This window comes from Perca fluviatilis, chromosome 15 (genome assembly GCF_010015445.1).
Source record: "Perca fluviatilis chromosome 15, GENO_Pfluv_1.0, whole genome shotgun sequence".
Taxonomy (NCBI): domain Eukaryota; kingdom Metazoa; phylum Chordata; class Actinopteri; order Perciformes; family Percidae; genus Perca; species Perca fluviatilis.
In genome coordinates this window covers 8473410-8486422 of record NC_053126.1, presented here as the reverse complement: position 1 = coordinate 8486422, position 13013 = coordinate 8473410, and the positions used below count along the sequence as shown (strand labels likewise).

The window sequence follows — 13013 nt, the reverse complement described above, 5'->3', positions numbered from 1 at the left end:
AAACCGTTGGATGTTATAATCATAAAACATTAAACATGTCAGATTTCAACTTAAAGTGAATTAGCCTCACCAATCAGTGAAGATGGAGTCGAAACCAGTATTCAAACGCAGTAATAAAACAACCTGTAAAAGGCCGTGGTGCAGCAGCGGGATAAAGAGTTAAAGGTGCTGTAGGTAGGATTGCGAAAATCCAGGACTTAGTCAAAAAACTTGAACATCGACAACTTCTCAGTCCCTCCCCGCTTTCCGCTAAAGCCCAAAAACAGTCTCCTAAGCCCCTCCCCCCACAAGGGAGAATGAACGCATGTGCATGAGCATTGATTGACACGCAGTTAGACACCCCCCCGGCCCTGATTGGTGCATCTGAACAGGGAGCGGTGGATTTTTGCAAATCGCACTACACCCGCATCCGCACCCACACCAGCAGGTTCAGAGGAAGCTTCTTTCCTGCGGCTGTCACCCTACTGAACTCTTGCTCATATCTCGGCGACAATTTAACCTACTAAGCCCCCCCCCCCCCCACCTCACCCCCTGCCCCCCTTGCACTACCCTACCCCACCCATACTGTTCTATTTATTTATTTACAGATGTACATACTGTAATTACACATAGCCATATTCTACTGCTCTTCATACTATTCATCCTGCACATACACTTATTCTTACTACTCTTATAATGTTACCACACTGCACATAGCTATACATATATGGTTCATTCAGTATATCCATGTGTATTCTGTTTCATGTAGTTCTACTCGAACATAGGGTCAGTTTCAGCAAATAAAGACAGAAAAAAAAGACAAAGTTACTTTTATGTCTTACCTACTGCACCTTTAAAGGTGCCCTGCCATACAAAACCGTTTTTACTTGCATTTTTTGAAATGTGTTAGGTCCATATGTGTTTGTGTGATGTTGTGAATGTGAAAATGAACTGCTACCTCCTCTGTCAGCTCTAGCCACTGAACAGAAATAAGTGGAGAAATCAGGCCAATTACAAAAGCTGGTCAGTCTGACATCATATTGCCTGAGCTCATTACTATTCATTAGCTTGCCCAGTTGTGCTGGGTAAAGGATTCTGACAGCCAGGCTCTCATTGGCTGGCTGTTAGCCAATCAGATTCAAACAGCTTAGCTTGTTGAATATTAATGAGAACTGGCAGAAATCGAGCTGAGTCTTCCTGCAGGCTTTCTATACCACGCTAGAATGGCTTGAAACAAGGTAACCAAGGCATTTTTTTTCCACAAAATTTTTTACAGAGTCCATGGTAGAACTTCAGACATCACCACAAAGTAATGAAATACGTGTGGCAGGGCACCTTTAAAACGCCCACATTCCATGAAGCATTTCCGACAGCACTTAAACGCAGCAGCAGCAGCAGCAGCATTCAGCCAATGAGCGCGAGCGGGCTGCCAACCTGCGTCTGCAGGGCGCTGCTGTACATCAGAGACTGATGAGACAACAGAACACACACACACACTGTGGCACTCTCTGCTTTCTAGCATCTGCATCTCAAATGATTTTAGGCTACAGCCTGTTTTATTTCAGGTCTGCAGCTGTGAACGGCCGCCGGATGCGGTTTGGTTGAGAAGCAGGTGCGCGCCGCCGTGATTTCTGTTAGTTCTCAAAGGGTTACTTGGGGGATGCGCCGCTGTTCTTGGCTGTCACTTCCGGGCGAGTCGTTCGTGAATTAGCAGATCACATCACCGGCGAAGAAGAAGTTGATCAACATCGATGCTCCGAGCAGGCGGGATGGAGGAGTTTGTCACGGAGGAAGAGGAGCCGTGGTACGACCAGCGGGACCTGGAGCAAGGTGAGACATCATGTCTTCGGTTTGTGTGTGTGTGTGTGTGTGTGTGTGTGTGTGTGTGGGGGTGTAACAATACCCCATCCACAATCAGTGTTCTGTCTTGGCTTTTTAGGATAAATGGATTCGTTCAGGAGGGGGTGGATGGAAAGCAGGGAGGCCGTTTGCATCCACTGTTAAAACGCATTTCATGCACGAGTGCACGCACTGTGAAAACTGTAACCCCATGTCTCTCTGTCTGTCTCTGCATCCGAGTCCGGATCTGCATCTCCGCTCTCTTCCTCTGCCAATTATTGTGATGTTGTTGGTGATGTTTCCCAGAATAGCCCTGCTGTCTGACTGAGTGAATTCTGCCTCCTTGCAGGGTCACATCATACATACATGCATACATATCCCAGCACTCCTCTTTTTTGTAATCAAACACTGTATTCACCCTGCTGAGTTGTGGGGTTAGTTGGTGACAGAGGGATGTGAAAGCACTGATCATTAGGGTTGGGCATCATTTGGATTTTAACAATTCTGATTCCAATTCCGATTCTTCCTTTCGATTCCGGTTCTTATCCCGATTCTTTGAGGGGTGGAGTTGAAACGGGTCACATGCCTATTTTCACCAATAAGAGGAAAGTTTTATTTTGATTCAATGGTGCTTTGCAGTTTAACAGGACTTTTTCAATGTAAAATAAAGCAGCCACACTAGAGCGCTGCTTACTGTGCTCCAAGGCTGCAACACAACAAGCGCCTGGCCGCTTCGGAAACCAAAACCAAAGCATGTTAAATTGGGAAACGATGATCGGATTTGAAACCAAATCCTCTAAACGATTCCAAACGATTCCAATAAAGAAACAATTCTACTGGAATCGTAATTTTTGAAACGATTCCAAGTAGGAATCGGTTCTCGATGCCCAATCGGAGGGGTCATCTGTGGGGAGGTTAGTGGCATTGGTTAGGGTGTGTGAGAGGGGGAAAATGCAGAAAACTCTGGAGGTATTGAAGCAGTGGCTGATTTTGTGACTAGTTTTTCACCTCGAAACAGAACAGCAGTCGTGTGTCTGTGACCTTAAATGAACACGGAAAGACAAAGGCACAAAATCTATCAGAAGAAGGCTTGTGTTTGGCTTTTCACTGATGCATAATGCGATGCAGTGTGTTATCAGCCCTCTCAGTAAACGACTTAAATGGATGCACTTTCATCAACGGTGCATCTCAGAGGAGACATGTGTATCCCTCTGCAGTGCCGGCCTCAGCATCACCCCATCCCCTGATTACCTGCTGACCCAGACAACTAAAGCAGCTTTGTGTCTCATCATCGCATTGTACATAGTCAGAGAGCAGAGGGGCAGGTTGATTCTTGGTGTGTGTGTGTGTGTGTGTGTGTGTGTGTGTGTGTGTGTGTGTGTGTGTGTGTGTGTGTGTGTGTGTGTGTGTGTGTGTGTGTGTGTGTGTGTGTGTGTGTGTGTGTGTGCGCTGCCTGTATCTCATCTCAGCATTATTCAGCACCGAGCTTGAAGTCTTTTAAAACCCTTGTGTTGTCTTCCCGTCAACCTTGACGTATTTGATGCCTTTTTTTCAAAGTTTGTTTTTGCTTTTTCCAGTGTTTTTAAATTGTTACATTTTTCTTCTACACATTTTCAGCGCTTATTTCTACGTCCCATATTTTCTGATATAAAACAAAAATTGAAAACGGGTCAATGTGACCTGAAGTCAACACAAGGGTTAAGCCCCTAACTGATCTGATAAGGCAACCGCAGACTAGACCTCCTTAGTCGGGATCAGAGATTCCAGGCTTTGTGGTCAGCTTGGGGGCTCAAGCCCATGTCGTCATCCTGCATGCTTAAGTCGGGCATGGTTTTGCCCCAGAAATGCTGCTGTTATGTAACTTGTTGGCTGCCAGCTCTGAGATTTGGTGACCCCTGTGTTCAATATGATCTGACAAAACATATGAAGTGTGTCTGGGCAGATGGCGGTGCGGTGATGTCATGTTTGTGTCATCCGAGGGGGGGGCCTGTGATTGACTGTGAGGACAGTCACTGATGGATACCGTGGCTGTATTTGTGATTTGACAGCCTTTAGTGTCCTTATTAGGTGTCTGGTGATTGGTATCTAAGCACAGCCTCATGTTCTTTTCATCCGTGCGCACGATTCTCAAATTACATAACTATGACTCTGCACGTGTCGCCCTGAGGAACAGAAACAGCGCTGTGACTGAGTTGGACCTGGGGGATGAGGGCCTGCTGTGCTCTCTCCTCCTCACACACTTTCCCCTTAGCTCATTATCACTCGGCGGTTCAGACCAGTGTTCTGTCATCAGTTCTGCATTGTTGAAACAGGAAATTACAGCCTGTCCCTCGGCAACATCGGAGGCAAATGTAACAACACAGGGGTGGGAGCTAATGATGCTTGTTAAGTATATCAGATAAAACCGAGGGATTCCCGCTGCATGCAGTAACAGTAAATCACATCTAATCTCTTGTGTTTCACACCTACGATGATGCGTGTGTGTGTGTTCCTGTCATTGCTCACGCCCAACACTGTGCTGATAAAACGCTGCATTCATGTCCAGCAATGGGTGTCAATGGCTCTCTCTGTCTCTTCACGCCGTTCCACTCCTCCAGTGCTGAGTTGTTATGGGCTCCGACTTTGCAGGGCCAGCAGGATTCTCCTCCTCCTACTCGGTCCAGCTCGGCTTCTTTTCACCAGAGGAGATGGATAATGTATGCTTCAAGCTGTGTGGTAAAAGAACAGCAGCTGTGAGGGTGGCGTCTGCGGTGTTGTCATTGCTCAGACCAATGTGATCTGAGTGAGGTTTATCGTTTTCTTTCAACATGTTGTACTTAGGTGCATCTAACTTTGTTTTAGCTTGTGTATTAAAAAAAACATCTTAAAGGTCCCATGGCATGAAAATTTCACTTTTATGAGGTTTTTTAACATTAATATGAGTTCCCCCAGCCTGCCTAATGGTCCCCCAGTGGCTAGAAATGGCGATAGGTGTAAACCGAGCCCTGGGTATCCTGCTCTGCCTTTTGAGAAAATGAAAGCTCAGATGGGCCGATCTGGAATCTTCTCCTTATGAGGTCATAAGGAGCAAGGTTACCTCCCCTTTCTCTGCTTTGCCCGCCCAGAGAATTTGGCCTGCCCATGAGAGAGAGAGAAACATCATGGCTTTCAAATGAGCAAAGCATGGCAGTTGGTCAAGGCCACACCCCCACCCTCCACCTTGCCCCCCCCCCCTCTCTCCTCCTCAATAGCTACATAACCAGAAATGGCACATCCTAAGGAAAGCTCATTGTGGGACTGGCTCTAGTGGCTGTAATTCTGCACCAAGGCTGAATTTCGGGAAAGAGACTTCAGATACAGTATTAGGGGACCACTAAGGCCTATATAAAAGAGACTTCAGATACAGTATTAGGGGACCACTAAGGCCTATATAAAAGAGACTTCAGATACAGTATTAGGGGACCACTAAGGTCTATATAAAAGAGACTTCAGATACAGTATTAGGGGACCACTAAGGCCTATATAAAAGAGACTTCAGATACAGTATTAGGGGACCACTAAGGCCTATATAAAAGCATCCAAAGAGCACCATGTCATGGGACCTTTAAATTAATTTTTAAATTAAAGGTACTCTAAGCGATGTCACACATTTTTTAGGCTACAACATTTTTTTGTCACATACAGCAAACCTCTCCTCACTCTGCGAGCTGCCGGTCCCCTGAACACACTGTAAAGAAACGCGGTCTCTGTAGACAGCCCAGGGTGCACTAACTCCAACCTGGACCACAAAAACATAACAAAACGTGTTCCAGCGTTCAGCCAATAACCGAGAAGAAGGATTTGGGGGGGAACGCACGGAAGGGAGGGGGAGGGGACGGGATGAGGAGGAGGAGGAGGAGGAGGGAGGGGCGAGCTAGTCCCGTTTTGTTTGAAAATACTTTGAACGTCAACAAGAATAACGTCACCCAACATCGCTTAGAGCACCTTTTTAAGGTTGCCTGATCCGGTGGCGTTCAGATGCTTAAAGTGCACCTCCGCTGAAGTGAGTGCTTCTCTTTAAAGCAAACCACTCTTGCTGACGAGGACAAGTCCGACACTATGTGGTGAGCTCCTGTACTCGACCCTCTCACCACTGCCTGCTGTTTATGCCTTTTCTTCTTTCTTGGCTCGTGTCAGACCTACACTTGGCAGCTGAGCTCGGCAAGACCCTCCTGGAACGCAACAAGGAGCTGGAGGACTCCCTACAACAGATGTACATCAACAATGACGAGCACGTACAAGAGATAGAGGTATGCTGGCCCCACATATTGTAACTCTGCTAGCGCACATTTCGGCTAATTATTGTAAAACGTGAAAAGAGAAAAATAAAAAACGCAAGTTTCTTTAAATCCTAGTTCCCTCAGAAGCATTTTATGCGGCCCCTTGCAGGTGACATGAAATGCATTCATATATTTTAATCACCCACGGTCCATTTTAAATACTTTCAGTCATATAGTATGTCATACAAAGTCATTGTATAGTATGTCATAAAAGTTATTAGTACAGTATGTCATGAAAGGACATAAAAAGTCATAGTACAATATGTCATAAAAAGTAATAGTATTTCATTAAAGGACATACTATGACTTTTTATGACATACTACATGTCATAAAAAGTCTAAAAAGGTCATAGTATAGTATGTCATAAAAAATCTTAAAAGGTCATAGTACACCTCGCAAAAGGTAATAAAAAAGTCATAGTATAGTATGTCGTAAAGTCATGTCCTAGTATTAAAAAAAAAAAAAAAAGAAGTCATGAAAAGTCATGGTATAGTATGTTGAAAAAAGTGATTTAAAAAAAGTTATCGTATAGTATATTGAAAAGTGATAAAAAAGTATTAGTGAAATAGAAAAAAGTTAAGTTAAATGTATACAAAAGTCATAGTATTGTATGTCGAAAAGTGGCTAAAAAGTCGTAGCATAGTAGTCCTATCATAGTATTTAAAAAAAAAAAAAAAAAAAAGTCATGAAAAGTCATTGTATTGTATGTCGAAAAAAGTCATAGTATAGGATATCAAAAAAAAAAAAAATCATGGTATAGTCTGTCGAAAAAAAGTGATAAAGTATTCGTGAAATAGAAAAACGTCATAGTATAGTATGTCGAAAAAAGTCCCAGTATACTATGTTGCAGTAGCGGTGTTTGGCACGGGCGAACCGGGCAGCCGCCCAGGGCGGCATTTTTTCATGACACATGGGGGGGGTGGCACGAGAACTTAAAAAAAAGCAGTTTTATGTTATCTATCATTTCACTGTGTGGGGAATTGGCAAATAAATAAATATACACTATATATTGTATATACAAAATTCTGCTTTGGGGGGGGTGTAATTCAATGTAGAACCGCCACAATGTCCAAAAAAGTGGAAAAAGTCATAGTATAGTATGTCAAAAAAGTCGTATTATAGTATGAGGAAAAAAGTCATAGTATGTTATTTCGAGAGAAAAAAAATTATGAAAACAATCCTAGTATAGTATGTGGGGAAAAAAGTAAAAGAAGTCATAGCATACTATGTCAAAAATAGTAATTGTATAGTATGTCTAAAAAAGACAAATATCCAAATATGGTAGGTCATAAAAAGTAATAAAGTCATAGGATAGTATGTCATTATTTTATATCATATGTCATGTGTTTTTTAACTGAACGTATTTTAGCGAAATAGTTCAGCTTCTAGTGTTCTTTATCACAAAACATGGTGGTCAGCCATTACAGTTGACTCAATATGTGGTTCTGTTTTATCAATCAAATTGGAATTTCAGTTTTTTCAAACAGAGATACTCCTCAGTGCACCCTCTGGGGTAAAAGTACACCCGGTTGGGAATCAGTGCGTTAGATGAACAACCGTAGATGTATTTAGTCACTTATCACCTCATTTTAATCTTAAACTTGTCTCCCTTGCAGTACCTGTCCAAGCAGTTGGAAATGTTGAGGGAGATGAACGAGCAGCACGCAAAGGTGTATGAACAGCTGGATGTGACTGCCCGAGAGCTGGAGATCACCAATGAGAAACTGGTACTGGAGAGCAAGGCCTCGCAGCAGAAAATAGACAGGTGATCATACACTGTCGAAAAATACGCAGACCTGTCTAAAGTACTAGAGACCCATACTTGAGTAAAAGTACAAGTGCTCTATCAAAAAAGTGACTTGAGTAGAAGTAGAATGCTCTTTAAGCACCACACTTAAGTAGAAGTACTAAAGTATTCAACATTTTTTATACTTAAGTATTGCAAGTAGTTTATTTTCAAATCTACTACTCAAGTACTGAAAGTAAAAGTTTTACTTAATTTAGTTATTATTAAAGAAGGCAGTCAAAAGTTTGAATATCATATTGTTTATATTATTTCAAATGTTTAGCCTAAGGCTGTAGCCAAAGGAATTAACAAATATTAAATATATTATATTAAAAATAACAAATATTAAGAAATACTGAAATAAAATGTACAATTATCATACTGTGCAAGTAAATTGAACATCCTCTCCAGCACAGTAACGATTTAAGCCCCCCAAAAACGTATCGCACACCAGCTAGTAACGTGTGTGTGATGTAGCTACAGGAAAGTTAGCAAGCTAGCAACCTCCAGATAAACTAGATCAGCTTCACATCACAGGGTCAAACAGACAGATAAAGTAGATCAGCTTCACATCACAGGGTCAAACAGACAGATAAACTAGATCAGCTTCACATCACAGGGTCAAACAGACAGATAAACTAGATCAGCTTCACATCACAGGGTCAAACAGACAGATAAACTAGATCAGCTTCACATCACAGGGTCAAACAGACAGATAAACTAGATCAGCTTCACATCACGGGGTCAAACATCCAGATAAACTAGATCAGCTTCACATCACAGGGTCAAACAGACAGATAAAGTAGATCAGCTTCACATCACGGGGTCAAACAGACAGATAAACTAGATCAGCTTCACATCACAGGGTCAAACAGACAGATAAACTAGATCAGCTTCACATCACGGGGTCAAACAGACAGATAAACTAGATCAGCTTATCACATCACAGGGTCAAACAGACAGATAAACTAGATCAGCTTCACATCACAGGGTCAAACGGTAAACATTCAGTACTCCCTGCAGACTGAAACAACTCAGGAATATCTTCATCTGCTGCAACAATAGCTAAATAGAGTACAAACTTACATCGTCTTTGACTTCTGAACGGGCAACCGTAATGAAAAGAAACACAACGTGATCTCAGGGATTTCTTACGTAAATTACGTTACGTAACTAACGTAGCTGTAACTACACACTGTAACCTACACGGTCTCCGTAGGGTGAGGAATTCACAACAGTAACGAGTAACGATGCAGCACATTAAACGTGTATCGGAGTAAAAGTATTTCATTCATCGAAAATATGTAGAAGTAGTGGAAGTAGGGGAAAAAAAATAATACTCCAGTAGAGTACAGATACAGTCTTTAAGTACTTAAGTAGAGTAGTGAAGTAGTTCTACTTCGTTTACTATACAGCTCTGAAAATAGGTCTGTAACAAGAACGATACTCCACATTTTTACTGAAGCTAGAACAGTTGTGCGTTTACAGGCACTCCCCTCCACCAGGGCAACTATAGAGGGACTTAACATTTTTGCTCTCTAACCATTTCATAATCAGGGATCGAAGTTCTTTACAAATCACATTAGTGGTCTTAATGCTAAAGATCTCAGTGGCTGCCTCTGTTGATTCGAAATATGCGCCTCCTTCACATGCTTTATGTCCTAACAGCGGCTCACTGTGGCTTTAGAGGAACGGTATGCTCGCCAAAGAGAGAATTAGGTCTCCGTAATAATGACGCAACGAGCACTGAACAAACATTTGTGGCTTGTGGGTGTGCACAGGTTGACGGGCACCATGGAGACCTTGCAGGCTCAGGTGGACAGCCTGAAAACTCGGGTGGAGGAGCTGCGGACTCTGGAGGAGCTGAGGGTCCGTCGAGAGAAGAAGGAACGGCGCAAGACTGTGCACTCCTTCCCCTGCCTCAAAGAGCTCTGCACCGCGCCAAGGTCACTAACTGTCCGGAGTTTCTTTTTCTAATGTACAGTATGTGCACGTTAGAAAAGAATCTGTCACGTTTCTGTCTTAACTGTCAAGTATGCTGTGCAGCGCAAACTGTGAAATCATGATTGGACGACTCAAAAAGCTTCCCGGTATGTGATCGTCATGATTGGATGTCAGTCAAACTTCTTGCTATGGTAACACCAAAGCCCCCCCCCCAAATGAAGCCGCATTAGTCGGAACCAGAGCACCTCAACGGCTGCGTCTGTGCCACGAGTCATCACTTTTGGATTTAAAAATGTCACGGGGGGGGGAAAAAAGCAAACCGCAGAATGCATGACCTGCTCATCGAAAACGGATGACTTGATTTGTCTTAACTGGGGACTCAACTTGACATAACCTGTGACTTGACCCCCCCCCTCCCCCCCAAAAATAAATAAAAAATAACTGGAGATTTGGACCATATGACTTGAGAATTACTTGGGACTTTAGGAAAGATGACTTGGTCACAGCACTGGGTTTTATATTATTATATTTTATATTAGTGCACCAAATTGGTGCACTAATTGTATGATTGTGCAGTTCTAAAGTATTTAACAAACTGTGCTTAAAGGAATACGCCACCGTTTGTTGAAATAGTGCTTATCATCGTCTACCCTGGCTGTAGATAGGTGGGCCAACGCATTTTTTGTGTCAGTGCAACTAATTAGGTTGTTTTTTTGTCTTTTGTTGACTCCCTTTTACTCACAACATGCTAACCGGCAACATAGGATTCCATTCACTACGCTAAGCTAACTAGCGGCGGCGCTGCCGGTGTTGCTACCGGACTAAAACAATGCATGCACAACAAATGCGTTGGCCCACCTATCTACAGCTAGGGGAGACCGTGATAAGCCCTATTTCAACAAACGGTGGCGTATCCCTTTAAAATCTCGACACGCTTAATGACGCGCCACGTCTTTCCATCAGGTATGAGGATGGTTTCCTGCTGGCCAACCCGGGCAGCGTGGACCTGGCTGAGAGACAGCCGGTGGATGAGGAGAACGAGCGCCTGAGAGACATCGTCTCGTCCCTGCGCTCAGCTGTGGCCGGCGAGCGCTCCCGGAGGGAGGGCGCCGAGCGCGAGTGCGCCGCGGTGCTCCAGGAGTTTGAGCGTCTGGAACAGCGTCTCTTAGGAGCCGAGGGCTGCCAGCTGCGCGTCCGGGAGCTCGAGGCCGAGCTCCAGGAGATGCAGCAGCTGAGGAAGTCCAGGCTCTGTCTGATCGGGGGCATGGAAGACGGCCTGGAGACGCTGCTCCGCAACGGCCCCGAGACGGACACGCCGGAGGACGGCGTGGGTCTGGAGGAGGGAGGCGAAGGAGGCGCTGGAGAGGCAGGGGACACGGGGCAGCAGGGAGGCCCGGTGAGGAAAAGCTGCAGCGACACGGCTCTGAACGCCATCTCGGCCCGCGACGCCTCGGGCAGGCGCCAAGGCAGCTACGCCCAGCACGCCAACGGCGTGCGCAAGCGCGGCATGAGCATCCTGCGGGAGGTGGACGAGCAGTACCACGCCCTGCTGGAGAAGTACGAGGAGCTGCTGGGAAAGTGCCGGCGCCACGAGGAGAGCCTGTGCCACGCCGGGGTGCAGACCTCCCGGCCCGTCTCCAGAGACCCCTCCATGAAGGAGTACAGCATGGTCTGCGCGGGGCCTTCGACGTCATCGGGTGCCGTTGCCACCCCTCCCACGCCCCCCCAAACTCCCTCCACCCCAGAGGCCCTGGAGGGGATCAGCAGGCAGGTGGAGCAGGTGGATAAACGTCTCAGCCAGAACACGCCGGAGTACAAGGCCCTGTTCAAAGAGATCTTCTCCCGCCTGCAGAAGACCAAGTGTGACATTAAATCCACCAAGAGCAAAAAGAGTAACAAATGAGCAGGAGATACTACACGCACCGAAAACAGTGACCGCACACAATATATTTAATTTACCTCACTGTTTTTGAAGGCTTCTTGTCTTACATTTGACCACCCATGACTTAAAGGAACACGCCGACTTATTGGGACTTTAGCTTATTCACCGTTATCCCCCAGAGTTAGATAAGTCCATACATACCCTTCTCATCTTCTTGCGTGTCGTAACTCTGTCTGACTCCCCCAGCGCTAGCCTAGCTTAGCCCAGATCCTGGAGGTAACCGGTTCCAACTAGCCTACTGCTCCCAATAAGTGACAAAATAACGCCAACATTTTCCTATTAACATGTTGTGATTTGTATAGTCACAGCTTTTACAAATAAAAGGGTCACATGAGACACAGCCGTCTTCTAACCGTATACATACTGGGAACTATATTCTCAGAAGGCGAAGCACTGCTACTTCTGCTACTTGGGTGGAGTGATTAGCGCCTGAAAAGCACTGTTGTTACTCTCTACCAAGGGGGTGAGCGTGCATCTGGAAAGCGTACCTTCAATGGGAAGATTGAAGGTACACACAAAGTTAGCAACCCAATGACTCCCATTCATTTTGACGTCGCTTTGACAGCGAATAACTTTACATCTGAAGCGTTTAAAGACTCCATTTGTCCATTGTTTATTTCTAAAGAAACACGACAATGTATAAAAGGCTCCATTACCTTGTACCTCACGTTATGGCTCCGTAGCAGACGTTTTTGTAAAAATAGGCTAACGATTGTCATAACCACGCAACTTTCTATCACATAGTAGAGGAATTACCGTATAGTACAGGAGAAGCTTGCAGGCAGTTTCGACTTACATTAGCTGTTTAGGTTTAATTACTAATGTTAACTAGCATTTTAGTTAGCAATAATTAGCCTGCGCTTATGTTATCTCCTTACATATACCTACGCTATCTGTCTCTGCAAGATTGGGAATGATTGAGATTTCTCTTGGCACAGCTACCAGAAGACTTCCAACTTTCACATCTACGTCTTAGCTCAGTTGGAAGTTGCGCGGTAACGCTCAGCCATCACCGGAAAAGTGACTTCACTGGTCTCCGTAGAAATATATGGCGTCGCTGTGTCCATTATTTTACTGTCTATGCTCTCTACTCCTCACCACGGGGCTTCTCAGTTGCTGCGAGCAAATCCCTCCGCCCAAGTAGCAGAAGTAGCAGTGCTTCGCCTTCTGAGAATATAGTTCCCAGTATGTATACGGTTAGAAGACGGCTGTGTCTCATGTGAC

The 13013-nt window shown here is 44.7% G+C and overlaps 1 protein-coding gene across 1 annotated transcript; it reads left to right on the top strand.

Moving 5' to 3' along the window:
* The first annotated feature begins 1730 nt into the window (after positions 1 to 1730).
* On the top strand, positions 1731 to 11943 carry cdr2l (cerebellar degeneration-related protein 2-like). The gene is made up of 5 exons (XM_039826280.1): positions 1731 to 1809; positions 5974 to 6086; positions 7734 to 7882; positions 9685 to 9849; positions 10811 to 11943. Exons 1-5 carry the CDS (start codon positions 1731 to 1733, stop codon positions 11748 to 11750), a joined length of 1446 nt encoding a protein of 481 aa, XP_039682214.1. The 3' UTR covers positions 11751 to 11943.
* The last annotated feature ends 1070 nt before the right edge of the window (positions 11944 to 13013 follow it).

Excerpts from the sequence above, each read along its gene's own strand:
- cdr2l (XM_039826280.1), top strand. The coding sequence starts at position 1,731 with ATGCTCCGAGCAGGCGGGATGGAGGAGTTTGTCACGGAGGAAGAGGAG. Across the intron at positions 6,087-7,733 it reads AGCACGTACAAGAGATAGAG|TACCTGTCCAAGCAGTTGGA; the intron begins GTATGCTGGCCC and ends TCTCCCTTGCAG. Across the intron at positions 9,850-10,810 it reads GAGCTCTGCACCGCGCCAAG|GTATGAGGATGGTTTCCTGC; the intron begins GTCACTAACTGT and ends TCTTTCCATCAG.